Raw genomic sequence first — 16,171 nt, 5'->3', positions numbered from 1 at the left:
CATCTCTTTTATTCACCTGAAATAAGTAAAGGGAATTCATTTTCACCCAATATTGCTCTGACTTAGTTGCTGATTAGGATGGCGGTTGGACTTTTGTCTGACCGCCATCCTTTCGTAAATGAGACCGCCCAACAGGTTGTCGGTGGCGGTCCCACCGTCATTGTAATCATGTCCTTAGTGCTTTATTTTTAGATAGTACAGCTCGAATACACTGAGCAGGTTCTGGGATGTGCTATCTGACAAAAACACAACTAACTCAGAAAAATAATGGGTTAAATAAATTCATCTTTACACACTTGAGACACATAAAACTGACGCTTTGCTCTGTGCTGTGCAGCACAGCCCATCATCCTATGGCACCAGTACGGGTACATGTACACAACTTGTAGAGGTTCCCGAATCCCTCATTACATTAAAGGAATTATTTTGAAGATCACTTTCTTAATTCTAGGATTAAATGACTGGCTGCAGAGCAGGAATGATGCTGCTATAAATAGTTACTATGGGTAAGGGATGATTTCTGACAAAATTTAAGTATTTTTCTGCGAGGTCTCATAATAGTCCTGTTTGATTTTGTTACCCATATACTTTATTGTCAAAATTAATTTTGAATTAATAAATATTGTGTTTAGTTAACCTCTTCCATGCGCAGGATGGTCGGGAGCCGTCACGTGTCACGGTGGGCGTGTGCGCACGACGGCTCCCGGCCGTCCGAATCCCCGCCCACTAAGAGAAACCCCCGCACAGCGCGGGAATTCCCCGCGCATGGAAGGGGTTACCATGAATAGGTTCTAAATAATATAAATAATATAATTGAGCTGTATTTGACATAACAAAACGTTTTAAGTTGACAAGACTTGGCCATAATTTCACTTCCATTTAGCTCTACTTGAAAATATTTGTTTAATACCGTATTTTAAGTAGTTTAAGGGCTTATTTTTGTTGTACATCAAGAAATCAATTCTTCTTATTCCGACATTCTGAAGGAAGGAGCAGAGCTAGACTGTATCTTTACAAGGCCACTTTCCCTGGCTACAGGAGTTTGTGTACATATATTAAATGTGCCTTTGTTTTCTCTTGTGCAGCGTAATACAGGACGATTAATTAGTACTAGCACAACAGTAAATTTCCATGTGATGTACTTTCTGTTTTACCACTGAATATTGTGATGTAACATTTATTTTATACCGTGTTGATAGTGGCATTTGTCTGTTTGAAAAATTATATTACATGCTTTTTTGGGGATGTTTGCCATCAAGCTTTCCCTTATACATAGAAGAGCAGCCTCCATATTGGTCTGCTTTGTGATGCAATACATTTTAGGTACTCTTGTTCTCTGCAAAGGCAGACTCCATGTCGGTACTCTTGCTAATACATTATTTTGCCTTTTACTTGACCAAATCTGGTTATGTCTACTTAACTAGAATAGAAACTGAGTCTTATGCCAATTCACATTTTTTGCATTTTGAAAATTCATTTTGATTTGAAATGACTAACTAATTTCATTATTGCTTTCTGTAACAATTTTGAATGTTAAATAAACCTTCATGATTTTGACTTTGTACCTTGTCTGGAATAAGCTTTATTTTACTTAGTTTATCTTTATTCCAGGGTCAGTGTTCTTTGGGACTCACACAAGGCCCAAATGTTCCACAGGGGATGAGCAAAGAAAGAGGAAAGCTATACAATCAGAAGCAGGGAATCCAAAGAGACACGAAATCTGAGGAGCCCATGCAAATCCCACTCTAAGTATCTGTATGCAATAATACATAGCTGTCTACAGCAGGACTTCCAAAACATGCGGAAAATGAAGGCAACCCATTCTCCTGTGAATTTATCTGCCCAGAGAGTGATACATCTAATAATAGAATATCAAATCTATCTGTTGCAAAAGGGCTAAGGGATAACTTGTTCATGTTTCATGATGGAAACTACTCAAGACACACATGTGATGACAAAATCCTTTCACCAACAAACCAAAAGTCTCTTTCAACACTGCTCTATGTTCATATTTGTCTGGTTGGAACTAGTGTTTGTAACATTATTTACTGTTGAAGAACTCAAAGTTCATATTCACCTAAAGATTATTATTTTTAATTTGTTGAATGTTAAAATACCCCAGGTGTCACCCTGCAACTTTCTTTCTATCTAAATGACCACTATATAAAGCATGTTATCCTGTATTCTAGTAAAAATACATCTTCAGGTATTTCCTATAATGAAGATGATAGACCAATAGATGGACTTGAGCGGCAATTTTTACCGCTGCTTGGTGGTTAAATAGGAAAACCCATCTAAGTAAACTTTATGAATTTGTGGGATGATCAAAAGTCACACTCATGTAGATCTAATTGACCTTGATGGAATATATACAACGTAGTTTACTTGTGTGGGTAGAACCGGTGCTAAACTGGCATTTACAGTTCAAGAATTGTCGTCTCTATTTAGTTAAACTTCAAAATCAGTAGTAGCTGCCTTGGACTATCAACTGATCTCTAACTTATAAAAAATAAAATAACTTCTGTTTTGATTTACAGAGTATACTAAATGAAATAATAGAGCCTGCCCTAATCAATGCATTTTTTAAATTCCCTCACATCTCTGGATTTTCATTTTGGCTCATTTTATCTGAACAAATGGAGCACAGATGTGAGCAGTACAACATTTCCTCAAGACTAACTGCATGTAGCACGTGATGGGTTCACAAATAACCAAGACAGTCTAACTGCAGTGGCGTCTAATGGGATACCAAGTCCAAAGTGGAGAGGTGTGGCTCACTGGTTAGAGGTGGCAGACCCGTAAGCAGAGGACGGCCCGGGACCAGGGTTCGATTCCCGACGCGGCAGGGTCTTGGACCAGGGTCAGCGGACTCGATAATTCTCGCCTCGGTGCCTACTCCAGTCAGGGACCACACTCGGCAACTCTGGGCATTAGCTTGCCTCATCTTCACAACGGCCCCCCCAGACCGCCGGGGATGCTTGGTCGCACCTTAGAGATACCCATTAGGGACCATCTCTCAGGGTGAGCCAGGACGGGTTCCCCAGTGGTCAAAGCGTGGAGATACTCCTCCGGGAGTCGATTCTAGCGCTATATAAACCCACAATTAAATTAATTAAATTAAAGAAGATGACTCTGAGTATTCCTGGATCATACTGCAGAACTGAAATTGTGCATGCACCTCAAGAGGGCAAGATACTTTGTAAACACTTAAGCTGTCTTTTTCACAATGCACTTAAAGTTCAGCTTGTACTGCAATCATCACATATCCACCTTTATCAATCCTTAGGTAAGGGGGGGGCCCACAATGGTGGCAGATTATTTTTTTATAATAACAGTACCTCACTTAAGGAAATTAACTCACACCCATGTATCTATACCCCACTATGTTGTCAATTGTGACTAAAACTCAATTATATAGTCTTGTTGTTTACAGCCTCAAATTGTACAAGTGACATATATTGCATTCTTACACATAAACTTATGTTTATAATAAACATATTTGCATATGTTTTCCCTTCTACCACATATATGTGATGATTTGTACTGAGCAAAATGTATCTTATTATTATCACCTTACTTAATGATACTTCATGATACTCATGTAGCTTCCTAAGAAGGATTCTGAAGGGCTGAGGTAACATTGTTGAAATAGCGACCTGTGACTTGCAAAAAAATACAAAATGTCATTTGTAAATACTCCTCTCAGTACCATTCGACCAACATTTGAAGTATTTATATTTAGTCCATTGACTCGGTTTTAACAAGTACCAGGCAAAATGTAAAATAAAAAAAATATTCTTCCATGACAAAGAATAACTGTTGTTGGAAAATCTTACTTTGGATGCCTTCAAGTTATTATGTCCGGTAATTCCAGAGAGATTTGCCATGTCAGAGAAGACTTCAGTGATGCCAAGTTTCATAAGCACCTCCATTAGGTCGCTTGTCGTTGAGGTTGAAAACTTCGGCAGGTGTAAGCTGAAAACACTGTTAAAAAATGAAAAGGTTTTAATTACATGTGAGCCTCTATATTCAACATCAATTGGCATTTTGGAAAACGTAAGCATCCGTTGGGTGAGGTTGGAAAGGAGAAATGTTTTAATTACCTTAAATATATATGGCTGCAAGATATTTGAAATAAGCAGGTCTGTAGTGGGCCCAGCTGGAAAATGTCGTTCTGCTCACGGAATTGGCAGAATTTTTTGCATTACTCTTGTAGCACGGAGTTCCAGACAGTTTCTGCCAAATGCCGCATGGCAGAATATTAACACCTGGGAGGCTGGGGAGTGAGCGCAAGCGAAGTTTGGCATCCCCTCGCGCGATTTCTGTTTGCTAGGAGGACTTACAGAGAGATATCCCAACACAGGCAGTCACAGGCGTAGTCACTATCAGAGGACTGTTTCTTGAGTAGATACGTGAGTGGCAGTAAAGATCTAATTGAATGACCATTCACTCTTATGTACCGATTAGTGCTGTTCTTGCTTATTTTTTAGCCTGGAACATGCTACCGCCACTAAATCACAGCGCGAGCAGTACGATGTGCACATGCCCGCCACTCTGCGGAAGCTGGAGGAGTTTTGTTTTGTTAGTAAATCTGTGGAATTCCACAGATTGAAGATCTGCAGGTTCAGCTCACCCCTAGTCCCAAGTCTCTGAAAGGCTACATTTTGTAGGGGTCCAGGTGATGTGCCTGAATCATGGGTACCACTCATTCTGAGCTATGTTCCCTGTAGGGTGCACACATGCACGCCCATGCACACCCTACTCTGTCCCAGCATACAGGGTCTCTGCTGGAGCATGCATCAAGAAAAAGACTTCTCAAATGTTTTAAAGCAGTAGCAAAATGGAAAGCTTTCTCTAATTTTTGCAGTTTTATATAACGCAGATTCGCCCCAAAGGTATTACGGCGCTTTACATGAGCACCAGTTAAATTACACAAGATCATGTTAACTCTTTTTTTTTGTCTCATCAAGGTTCAATGATTTGCCCAGAAACACAGAATGTTGAGCCGACATCAAGACTCAAACCACTTTTCCCGATTCCAAAGGCAGCAGCTCTGGCCATAATGCCAAAATCACCTCTTCATCTCGTGTTTAGGTCTAGTTTTAGGCAAGACTGTTTGATTTTATTAAAGTATGTATAATATACTTACATATAGGGGCTTTCAGCCATCTCTCTTTATCTGTTGTTCTGTTGTGTGTCATTCATATTTTGCTCCGGCTCTTTACTACTTATAGCATGGGGCAGTGGGTCAGCATACTTAAGTCATTTTGAGTGACTGCATTTTGCTCTCTTACAAGGAGCACATCAGCACACAAGCTAGTTCCCTTCGGTGTCAATATTTTAGTTTTTCCTTAATGTTGTCTTTGTGTTTAAAGACTAGTGTGGTAGCAGTATGCTTCTGATGCACATTCCATCTTTATCTGATCCCATTTCCTGCCAATACTGTCGTGAATTCCTTTTGAAGTGTTCTATTTTTCTGACTGCTGCTATTTCACAGTAAACCTGACTGTGTCCCTTTGAAACTGTATTGTTATCCTCTTTTTACTTTTTTCTCTCTTCTTATTTTCTTTCTGACTTCTTTCTTTCCTCCTTGCTTTACTTCTTTCTTTTTCTTCTTTCTTTCTCTTTCTTTCTCTTTCCTTTCTTCAATCATTATTTTTCTTTCTTCTTTTTTGTCTTTCTCTTCCCTCTCTACTTCTCTCTATCTCCTTCTATCTTTTCATCTCGATTTCTTCCTGCAGCCAAGGCCAGACTGACTGACTGACTTTTAAGTAGCTATCTTGAGTTACAGGGAGTGCTATGGTAATGTGTGTGTTTTTTATTTAAAAATATTTTTTGCCTGGTGCAAAATATTTTTTTCTTTTGAGATGGATGAGGGCCAGTGTACTCCTAAAAAAACTACGTTTTTTAAAAACCTTACTAAACAAGAATTGCCTGACGACTAGCGGTCAGCGCCAGACCTATTGTCTTTGCCAATGCTTGTTCTTGGTGGGCACTACAAAGGATCTTGCTGGTACGGCAGCAGCACTCCTGCTCCATAACAACTGGAAAGAGAACACTTAAGGAGGGAAGTGTAACCCAGGGTTCAGACAATTGTCTGCAAAGCTGCTTACTCACCTTCCTGGAGTGAAATGCATTGTAATGCAAATGCAAAACACAAAACCAAGAAAATCTGCCTGCTCTGAGAAACAGGAGGGGAATGCCTCAAAAAAGACACATAAATGAAAATAACATGACACTACCCAGTGAAAAGAAAACAGAGCTCTAAGTAGTATGGGGCTCACAGGGACAAGAGCCAAGTGTACCAGAAAAAATAGAAATAATGAATGGGCACACCAACCTCTCAACACATAATAAGCACATAAAATGAGGAAAAATATAGTAAACGCTAGTGTTTATAAGCAAAAAGAAGAGTCACTCGTACTAACGCACAGAAAGCCTTATAGTCCAAAGCCACGATAATATAAAAAAGGCCCAAGATAGCCGCAGAAAAAAAACAACAATGGACTATTAGGGAGAGAAGGAAAATGCACACCATAAGGGTAAAGCATATTACGGTTTGTGATTTAAATTGACACAATTTGAGTTGTCTAAAACTGTGACAGTATCATGTCCAAATAGAATATTCTTTAATAAATGGGTGTTGGATTCCTGACATTATATTGTTTGATGTTGTCCTACTGACAAGGATCTATTGCGACTTTCCAGCACTTTTCAAATTCTTTTTTGAGGCATTCCCCTCTTGTTTATCAGAGCAGGAAGGTTTTCTTGGTTTTGTGTTTTGCAGTTTCCCTGCCTCTCTATTCCGGCCACAGGGGCCCTCTTTTCTTTTGTGGACTTGTAATGTAATTGTACCTAACAGATTTCATAGCTTTTTTGCTCCTTTCAATATTGTTGTTGCAGGGATTCTGTTTGGAAACATAGTTATGCCTGGGACCACAGGACATCAGAATGTAGGGACTGAGGAGCTTGTTTACAAGCCCCTTACGCACCAGGTGCATCTCTTTTTCCCATATTAAAAGTGACGCACCGGCAGCGCAAGGGGCTTGTAAATAAACCATGGAGTCTCCATTCCACATCAGTACCTATGGGCCCAAATCCGACTAGCTCATAGTGCCTTACCTAGCCTCCTAACCTTCCCAGAGATACAGGTGAATTGGCACCCCAGAACACATCTCTATAGTCCACAGGGAAACTGTGGAAACAGATCATCATCTTTCATTTTCTCACTCATGCATGTCCATATTAAACAAAAGAAAGACAAGTGGAAAGTTTACAATATTTATTGAAACTTTCCTGCTTTATTATGAAGCATCTGTGTTTCACTTAGAAAACATATGCAACTGAGCAAAGTAAATAGCATTACGGGTAAACTGTATTCAATGCAAATCCCCACCATTGCGAATGATATATCTGCCTAAGCCTATCCCCACTACATGAGCCCAGTGATATATCAGAGATCTCTGGGATTAGAACTAGCCCCTAGACCTGGCATTTGTAGTTAGGTGGCCTGCATCACAGGCTGAGTAAAGCTAACTCGATAGTCCGGGGACCTTTTCCTTGCAAGAATCCTCCTCCCAGTTTTCAAAAGGCAAGTCTTGGTGTGAATGATAGGAGGTGTCTCACTTGAAAACAACAGATGTTCCTCTGTGTTGTGTCTAAATGCCAAACTATGTTGCTAACCGGTCACAGAAAAAACAGGGCATGGTGTTGTTCAACCTTGTACTAAATGTTCAGACTCAGTCCCAGAAAGAAGAACTAAATAATAAAACCATTTAGAGTGTATTTCTAAAATAATATTGTGGCACAACAACAAATGTGATGTGTGTAATGTGTGCAAAGCAAAGCAGCCTACAACGTGCAGTGAGGCTAAAAGAAGATAAAACTAATTGAGCTCTAAAGGGAACTCACAGCATTGTAAAAACCCTTAAAGCAATCCATGTTAACGATTCAGTCCCTTTTATATTTCTGGTTTTACTTCATCTTGCTTTCCCTAAAACTATTTGCTATCGCCACTTTTTGCGCTTCCATATTTTGTTTTTCATGCAACATTTGAGTCTTGTACAATTCGCACTGTGATTTACTTCTAAGTGTCTGTGTCAATTGTGGGTGGATGTTCATGACAGGCCACGATCTTGAGCTTCACCTAAACACAGTGTTTATCACAGTGCATGTTACCGGGTCATAAAAGTATTAAGAGTACATGCCCATTCAATCCTTGGCCTCTGTGCAGAGTGCTGAGAGCGATGGTCATATGTGTGCCAACTATAATTACCATTTTATGTGTAAGAGTTTGAAGGAGGTATATGAAGGTGTAAAAATGTTGTTAGCACAATAGTAAAAGGAAATGAAATGTTTACAAAGGAGAGAAAAAGAGGGCATGGTGAAAGGGAGGTGACACAAGGAAGTACACACAGAAGGACAGAGTGACAAGACGATGATGTAGAGGAAGAGGATGATAACCGAGACATGCTGATGAAGACTTTCAGAAAGATGTTGGGGAAAGAAAAGGGTGTAAAGAGAATAGGGAACACCTGCAAAAAAGTGGTGCCAAGGAGAAAATGAGAGTGATAGAGACAGTCTGAAAACCACCACCTATTCCACAGATCATAATAATGTTCATTTGCTAATCTAATAATTCACAACATTAGCATTGTCGGTACACATTTATCTGATATAATTACCAAGCACCGGCAAAGGCTATAGGACTGGCTTGTTTCAGGTGTATGCTTGTTGTGTGATATGTTTGGATGTATTACCAGAAGACCCAGGGAGACATACAAATAATAGGAGACAAGCTGTGGGAAAAATATGATTCTAGTTCACACGTTATAAGCCACACTGTTAATCATATGGGACAAATCTATTGGAATGATTTCCTACTTACACTTCTGTTGCCACGGCCCATTCAGAGACCACCCCATCTTTTAATCCCACTTGAAGCACTGTTACATTAGAGTGTCAACAAGCTAAAAGAGATAGAAAAGTGTATGACTGCAATTATAATCCATTTCATGTGATTACTTTGCAGCAATGCGCTCAATAGACGAGTACTGGATGATTATTTAAATCGAAATATAAAGGGTGCACAATGCACAAAGTACCTCAATGTTTCACCTTAAGATCTCTGGTTTGTGCAGTTTAAGACCGGGGCACAGTAGATGGCACCAGCACCAGTTTTTTTCAAGACTCACAAGAGAGTCTCAGCGCCTGTCGCCCGACGGAGGTCAGTTTCCCTCCTCATAAGTTGCAGACACAGTCACATCTACAACAAGTAAGTGACCGAATACGTTCACTTAGGAAGAAGGGTAAGTGCACTACTTACCTCTGCACATTACTACACAACGACGTGCGTTCCTTGGTCCTGAAGAAAGCCCCCAGACCCTACTGGGCACACATGGGCCGAAATATGTCGACCAGCCACAACCAGGTGCAATAGAACAGTAACCCCTCTAGCACCGCACCATCCCTCTGTTTTTATCATTTGCCCCATCTGCGACATAAGAATAAAAATTGGATCGACAGATGGAGGAAATTTTAATGACACTACACCTTCCCTTTCACGTTCTCTAATCACTACTGTAAATACCAGTCGGTCCTCCTCCATGTGGAGGAAAGCAGAACCAAAACCCAATGATGATGCTTTTCATGTAACCACTCCTGCAAAGAACCAAGATATACCGCACACACGGTTATTTAGTGAATGAGGGTTTTTAAGGCGATCAGAACCCCTGACCCTGGTACCCACAGGACAAGTGATTCATTCTCCTCTGATTATACCTCTGCTACCTCTCCATGTCAGAGAAAAGCATCTGTAAAAACAACAGAGCTAACGAGTGAAAGGAGGAGCCAACTGTGCTGTTTCCTCAACAGTCACCGTTTACGTGGAACGGAATCTCCAAGGCTTAAATTACTCCTGCAATATTTATGTTGTGACTGCTACATAGCACCTATCTCATGCATACCCACATAATACAACATCAGAAATAGCACATCCTTCGAAAGTCTCTTCCTAGAGGCTATTGATTGAATGGGTAATTAGTCTAAAGTTACCTCCACTGCTTCCCCATCTTATTAATGTTAAACAGGAGGCAAGGTGGAACAGCTGCGACTTGCCGTTTCATATACCTGGTGCTACCCTCACCATACTTGGTCTCAAGAGTCATGAAGCCAGCAGTACAGAAAGAAAGTAAAGATAGGTTCCACGCGGTGGATTGACTTTCTGTAGTGTCCACTCCTTGCCCTTCCTTGCCCTATCCACTTATCAGTAGGTGAGGGTCAGGAACAGGGTTAATTATGTGAGCTGGCTTGAAAGGACCAATGTATTGGCCATTTTTTAAACAATTTACCCACACAGTGGTCTAACTAAAGGACGGTGTGCCAGGTGATGTTGTTTATTAGTTGTTAGCTGTAGAGGTCAAATAGCATGTTTTATTATGTTAAAAGAATTCTTTCATTGAGGAGGAAGGGCAGAGCAGAGGACACAAAATTAAATTTTTCAAAGAGTTTAACTGATTTTATAATTTAATATAATGTGCACTATTGACTTGTACAACATGAAATAACTTTGTTATTATGGAACAGTAAAATATCAAATTTTTTAATGAATAAAGAACAATAAAGATGGAGAATGTGTGTCACTAATTTCATTCCTGTATAAATTGCCAGATTGGTACATAGGGTTTTCCTTTGTTTGCACCTACAGTTAATCCCATCCCTGCTACCTAAAATTAAGTTGTTTTGCAGTACCCTTTATATGAAGATAGTTTGGCTTTTTATGAAATGCTGAATATGCATGGGAAATTAAGAAGGGCTACGGAGAAGGAAATGTAGACGCTTGTTGAGACATGTGTGTCATGGCTCCTGCTGCACCCTCTTGAATGAGGGCTACCAGTCATCATACCTCAAGTGCTCAGTAGAATGGCCCCCAGGTATATGGCCAACAGTGAAAGATTTCAATCCAATCTTTCTTTATTTCGGTCAGTGGACCATAAAAGAACATACACAAATATATTCAATATATAAAAACAGATTAAAGAGCTAAAACCCAGATAAAACAGGATTGGATAATACATAACATTAGCTTAAAATAATAAAAAGATCAGTCAATATTAGATCCGTTACTGGTTCCTAAGAACACTTTTCGTGCCCACCACATAGCACTTAAAAAACGGGATACAGCATAAACAATTTGGAGTGCAGTATTGTATTTTAGGAGCATGAATGCTTCTTTACAGTGCTGTGTGCCTAGGTTCACAAAAAAAGAATACATGGAGTTTAGTCTCGTCTCCCCTGCTGCAACCTGGGCACCCCAAAGCAGCACTGCCAGATTATTCATTAGTAAATGAGCACAAAGGGAGAGAGCCATGCCTAAATTGCACGTACAGTTTCCTGTCTAGAGCATGTCATATTTCATCTAAACATGACTCTAAATTAGGAATATCCTTTATTGCCAGAAAATTAACTGTAAGGAAACCAATGGAGGAGTTTTTCTAAAGTTGGGCAAGTTTGCCCCCATACCTACTGACTAGTTGGTTGCGTGTAATTGCCACACAGGCCGACACGGGGTTGTTCCATAAGTTATCTCTACCTGAGACCTTCCCTGATGTGTGCAAACCAAGCCACTTTACCTATACCAGGGAGTCTCAGAAGTTCTTGGAGCTCAGGTCTATACTCAACCAATTCTGGGGTCTGCTAAAATAGTAGGGGTCTGCAACTTATTTCCTCTGCAATGGATCTCACCCCTAGATTCAATCGCAGTGGAACTAATGGGGAGCTCACTGGTAAACCGAACAGCTGTCTAAGGAAGATTTCACATGAATAAGATGATAGAAGTTAAATGATGTGAATGGCTAGGTCACTTTGGAAAAGCAAAGTGTTTGACTTTTCAGAGAGAATGGGGATCCCAAATATCCAAATGTCCCCACTGAGGCTTTGACAGGTGTCAGAACCCCTTTCAGAGGGTGGCAGGGTACTCACGGGCTACCGGGGCCAACTGCGGTGGCTCAGCCATTTTACTCCTGATGCCCCTGGGCTTGACCCACTATGGATCCCGCTCAACTGAGTCAAGTACCCCGTTCTGCAATTGACATTCAGTGGTGCTGTAGTCAAGCAGTTAAGTCTCCCTCGTTGGGGGGTGTATGTAAAAATTGGGTTGTTGGTTGAGGAATGGTGAAACCCTTCTCAAGCAGCAACCACGGTTCTTCTGAGGGTGATGTTATAAGCAAACCCTAAATTTACCTGTGCTCAAACCTCAAGTAACTTGGCACAGATCAGTCAGGCTTAACTCAGAGGCAATGTGTAAAGTATTTGTGAAACACTTCAAACAGCTGCACAGTGAAAGCACACCACAAAAGTAAGCAATGCTAGATTTAGGAAAATAAAGCATTTTTTTATAAATAAAACAAAATCAAAATAACAAAAGCCAATTAGTAGACCCGGAGAAATTCAATTTTAAAGATTTTAGTGAAAATAGCATCAAAAGACGTAAAGCGTCAACTGTGGATATCTGGTTGCACCAGAGCGGGACAAAGTCACAAGTTCAGGCTGACCACGATGTAGCTTCGGCCAGCTACACTGACCCAGTTAGGTCTGCTGAACAAAGAACCTTAAATCCCGGCTTGCAGAGCATTGTGAGGATCTGCATTGAAAATGCATTGCACAACTGAAACAAATGTATCGGTTTCAAGATATGGCAAGGCTGCAGAGCAAGGTCCTGCATCATAGTCGAGGATCCTGTAGACCAGGGATTGTGATGTGAAGTCCAGAGTTGAGGATACAGCACTCAGTCAGGGCGATGCATCAGTTCTGAGGAGCTACGAGGCTGCAATGTGGAGTCTTCCATCATTGTCGAGGTTCCCTTTGAAAAGGGATACGAGGGCCTGCACCAAGGATGCGCCACGTATTGGTGGTTCCAATGATGGACTGCAATGCAGGTTTTTGTGGCGGTTTCAATCCATGCACTAGCGATGATGCATTGGTTCTGCTTAGGGTTGCACTGCGCAGCAGAGGAGATGCATCAGTTTGCTGGATCCACAGACGTTGGCAGTGCACCTTAGGGCCACTTCCAAGGATCCAGGACTGGGATGGCACCCCTTGGCCGGGTAAACTCACAGATTTCAGAGGTACTGGGTCGAGGTTGTTGGAGCCTTCTGTCCCAAGGCTCAAATCAGGAGGCCAGCCAGCTAGCCCTTGTAGTCACTCTGGGCTTCTGTGTTTAAGAGATGCAGGTTCAGTCCTTCTCACTCAGGCAAAACGGAAGCAGGCAGCAGTTCAGGACAGCAAGGCAGCAGCACAGCAAGGCAGTAGTCCTTCAGCAGCATAGCAGTCCTTCTTCCTGGCATAGTATCCACAGGTCCAGAAGTGTTCTGGAGTGATGTTGTACTATTCGTTTCTCAATCTCCTTGTTTATCTTGCCTATATATGCTTTCCCACATGGACAAAGTACCCCACATTTCTAGTGTTTGGATTTGTAAATCCTTTATGTTTAATGTTCACATCTTTATAGTTGAATTCATCAACTTCAATCATATTTTCACACATAGCCCACTACCACACTTATGATGACTTGTAAGTGGTGGAAAGTGAAGCACAGATCTTATGTTGCTGGTTTTAATTATCTTAGTTGTGTTTGAACCTTCACCTCTATAACTTAAGGCTCAGAAGACACTTTGCCTCCACCCGATCGAGAATGGGTTGAATGGATTCTCAGAAATTGGTCATTTCTTTGTTTGACCAGACAAAGGGCTTATAGGACCAGCCTATATTTCACAACTAGACTGTATGAGATATGATCCTTCAGCACACCCAGTTGTTAAGTACCTGAAGTTGGATGTTTTGATTTGTCACTTATCCCCTCTAGTACCGCATCTCCCAGCTACACACTGATCACGTGACCCACAGACTCATAAGGCATATGCCTTCTTCGGTTTGGCCATTAATTAACTACAAGTTCTGCACCCGTACAAGTCACATGAAGAGAGCTATTTTGTAACTGGGGAAAGGAACAGCAGTAAACATACCTCGGTGGTGCGGAAATGCATACTACACATAGGGATATACATGTTTTCCCTAGATAACCCCTTAAACATACCCAGCACTTACATGGTGAGTGCTTTACTAAGGTGAGGCAGAACCGTGCTATGTATTAGGACCGATGCCCAGAAGATATGCTTACTGGTGATATGTGGCATTTCCCAGCCCATTACTCACCAAAATCATCTTCAGCTTACAACCTGCTTTTGAATTTTATAGGCACATGGCTAAACACCTTGAAGCTTGAGTGTAGTTTAGCTCTGAGCAAGTCCAGGCCACTTATTTAAGGTAACCTATACTGTCAGTTTGAAAGGAACTATATTTATGGATAACTTGAAAACACAGGAACAACCATTGGGTTCCCTTTATTTTACAGGTGTGACTGTTGTTTATTATTGAATACACACTGGAGGGTAGGTACTCACATTATGCTCATAATTCTGACATAATCTATAAATAAATTTCAGCATTTGATATGTAGTTTATTCTGTTTTTGTGCAGTGTCCCATATGAAAGATTAGAGCCCTGAGAAGGACGTTCATCTATGTTTTAGGTTCTCAAGAAGGTCGAAACACATCAGTGTATTATGTTAGGTTGAGGGTGTATCTACAATAAAGGCATTGACAGAAATATTCTACCAAATAAATTAAACCAGACTGTCAAAATACACAGAAGGATGTAATTTCAGGCACCAACCTCTTAGGGCCATCAGATTCTTCATGTCAAGAAAATAACTATATGAGACAATTGGATAATTATGTGTTCTGTCTTGGACACTTGTTTTTGCTATGCTATGTATTTACGTTTTTTAGTATGTTTCCTGTGCTGTTGGTTACATATGATTTTGTCAAATCTGTTTTGTCATCTTAAGATATGAATGTACTACTTTCTTTGTTATTTGATTTTTGGTAGTAAAACAATTTAACAACTATTATTTTCAGTTTCAATGCTTTCATTATTATGGTGTGGGTTGGTATACATGTGAGCAGAAATGTTAAAGTGATTATTGAAAAGAACAAGAAGCTTATATAGTACAGGCTTGGCGTAATTACAAGTCTACGTTAAGTGAAAGTTATATCTATGGTTAATGGGGGGTTTGTTTTGTCATTAACTTTCCAAAAGTGGCATTTTCAAAATTGTAATTTAAAATGCAACTTTATCATAAATGAAGATTTTTAATTTCAATTCCAAAGACACCAAAAATGATCTGGTTACCTGCTTTCATTTGGAAATTGCAGCTTACTAAATGTAATGAGGTAACTCCAATGTTAGTCTATGGGAAAGGTAGGCCTTGCAGTAGTGAAATGTTTATTTAAGAGTTTTTCAGTATGAGGACAGGTAAAATTTAAAATTCCATGTCACACTTTTTAAGTACTCTGCACCCTGCTCTCTGGGTGATCCAAGGCCTACCACAGGGATGACTTATCTGTATTGGAAAGGAGGGTCTGGGCCTGGCAAAAGGTCTATTTTGTCAGGTCAAAATGACAGTTTAAAACTACACACACAGGCTGGAATGATAGGCTTGAAGCATGGCTGAAAGAGCTACGTAAATGGGTGGTATAACCAGTGCTGCTGGACTCTGCTTGGCTAGCTTTAAGGTCCAGCTTTCTGAAGTTCCTTTCATGAGCCAATATGTTCTCCTCCAAGGCCAGCTTCTCTTCCATTCTAAGTTTGGCCATTTATAACCTCAGCTCTCTCTGCCTTCCTGCCCACCAACTCCTTCGCGGACAGGCTATGCGAAGAGACACTGCTTCCCATTCTGGAAGGGAGTTCCAATTCGGGGTATGGGTCCTTCTCTTCCCCTGAAGGTTGAATGCAAGGCTGATGTCCAGATCTTGATCCTACTCATTCCAACAGCGTCTTCATCCTGGTCCTTGGTTGCTGTAGTCAACTGGTGGACCTTTGTCCAGGCCCTCAGAGCTTTCCTCAGGCTTTTGGTACCCTTATTCATTTTTATTCCCCATTACCAGCAGAGCCGTTTAAGCTCAGCCACTGTGTAACTTTCCAGGTTCGCAAGCTCAAACTCAATTACTGCAGGTATGGTTTCAGGCAGTCCAATAGTAGGAATGAGGGCAGTTTGGGAAAACAAAAAGAAGTCAATAAGGGCGAATTAATAAATCTCAATTGGTCTTGAATT

At 40.7% G+C, this 16,171-nt stretch overlaps 1 protein-coding gene across 1 annotated transcript in view; it reads right to left on the bottom strand.

Annotated features, from left to right (window-relative positions):
• LOC146799059 (alpha-1-antitrypsin-like) overlaps window positions 1-16,171 on the bottom strand; it is a 119,361-nt gene that overhangs the window by 22,265 nt on the left and 80,925 nt on the right. The window contains exon 4 of the mRNA XM_085626465.1: window positions 3,837-3,984. Coding sequence (XP_085482591.1) covers window positions 3,837-3,984 — 148 coding nt within the window. The remainder of the gene's footprint in view (window positions 1-3,836; window positions 3,985-16,171) is intronic.

This window comes from Triturus cristatus, chromosome 9 (assembly GCF_964204655.1).
Source record: "Triturus cristatus chromosome 9, aTriCri1.1, whole genome shotgun sequence".
NCBI lineage: Eukaryota > Metazoa > Chordata > Amphibia > Caudata > Salamandridae > Triturus > Triturus cristatus.
The sequence above is the reverse complement of the archived record's forward strand: the minus strand, read 5'-3'. Positions and strand labels throughout refer to the sequence as shown.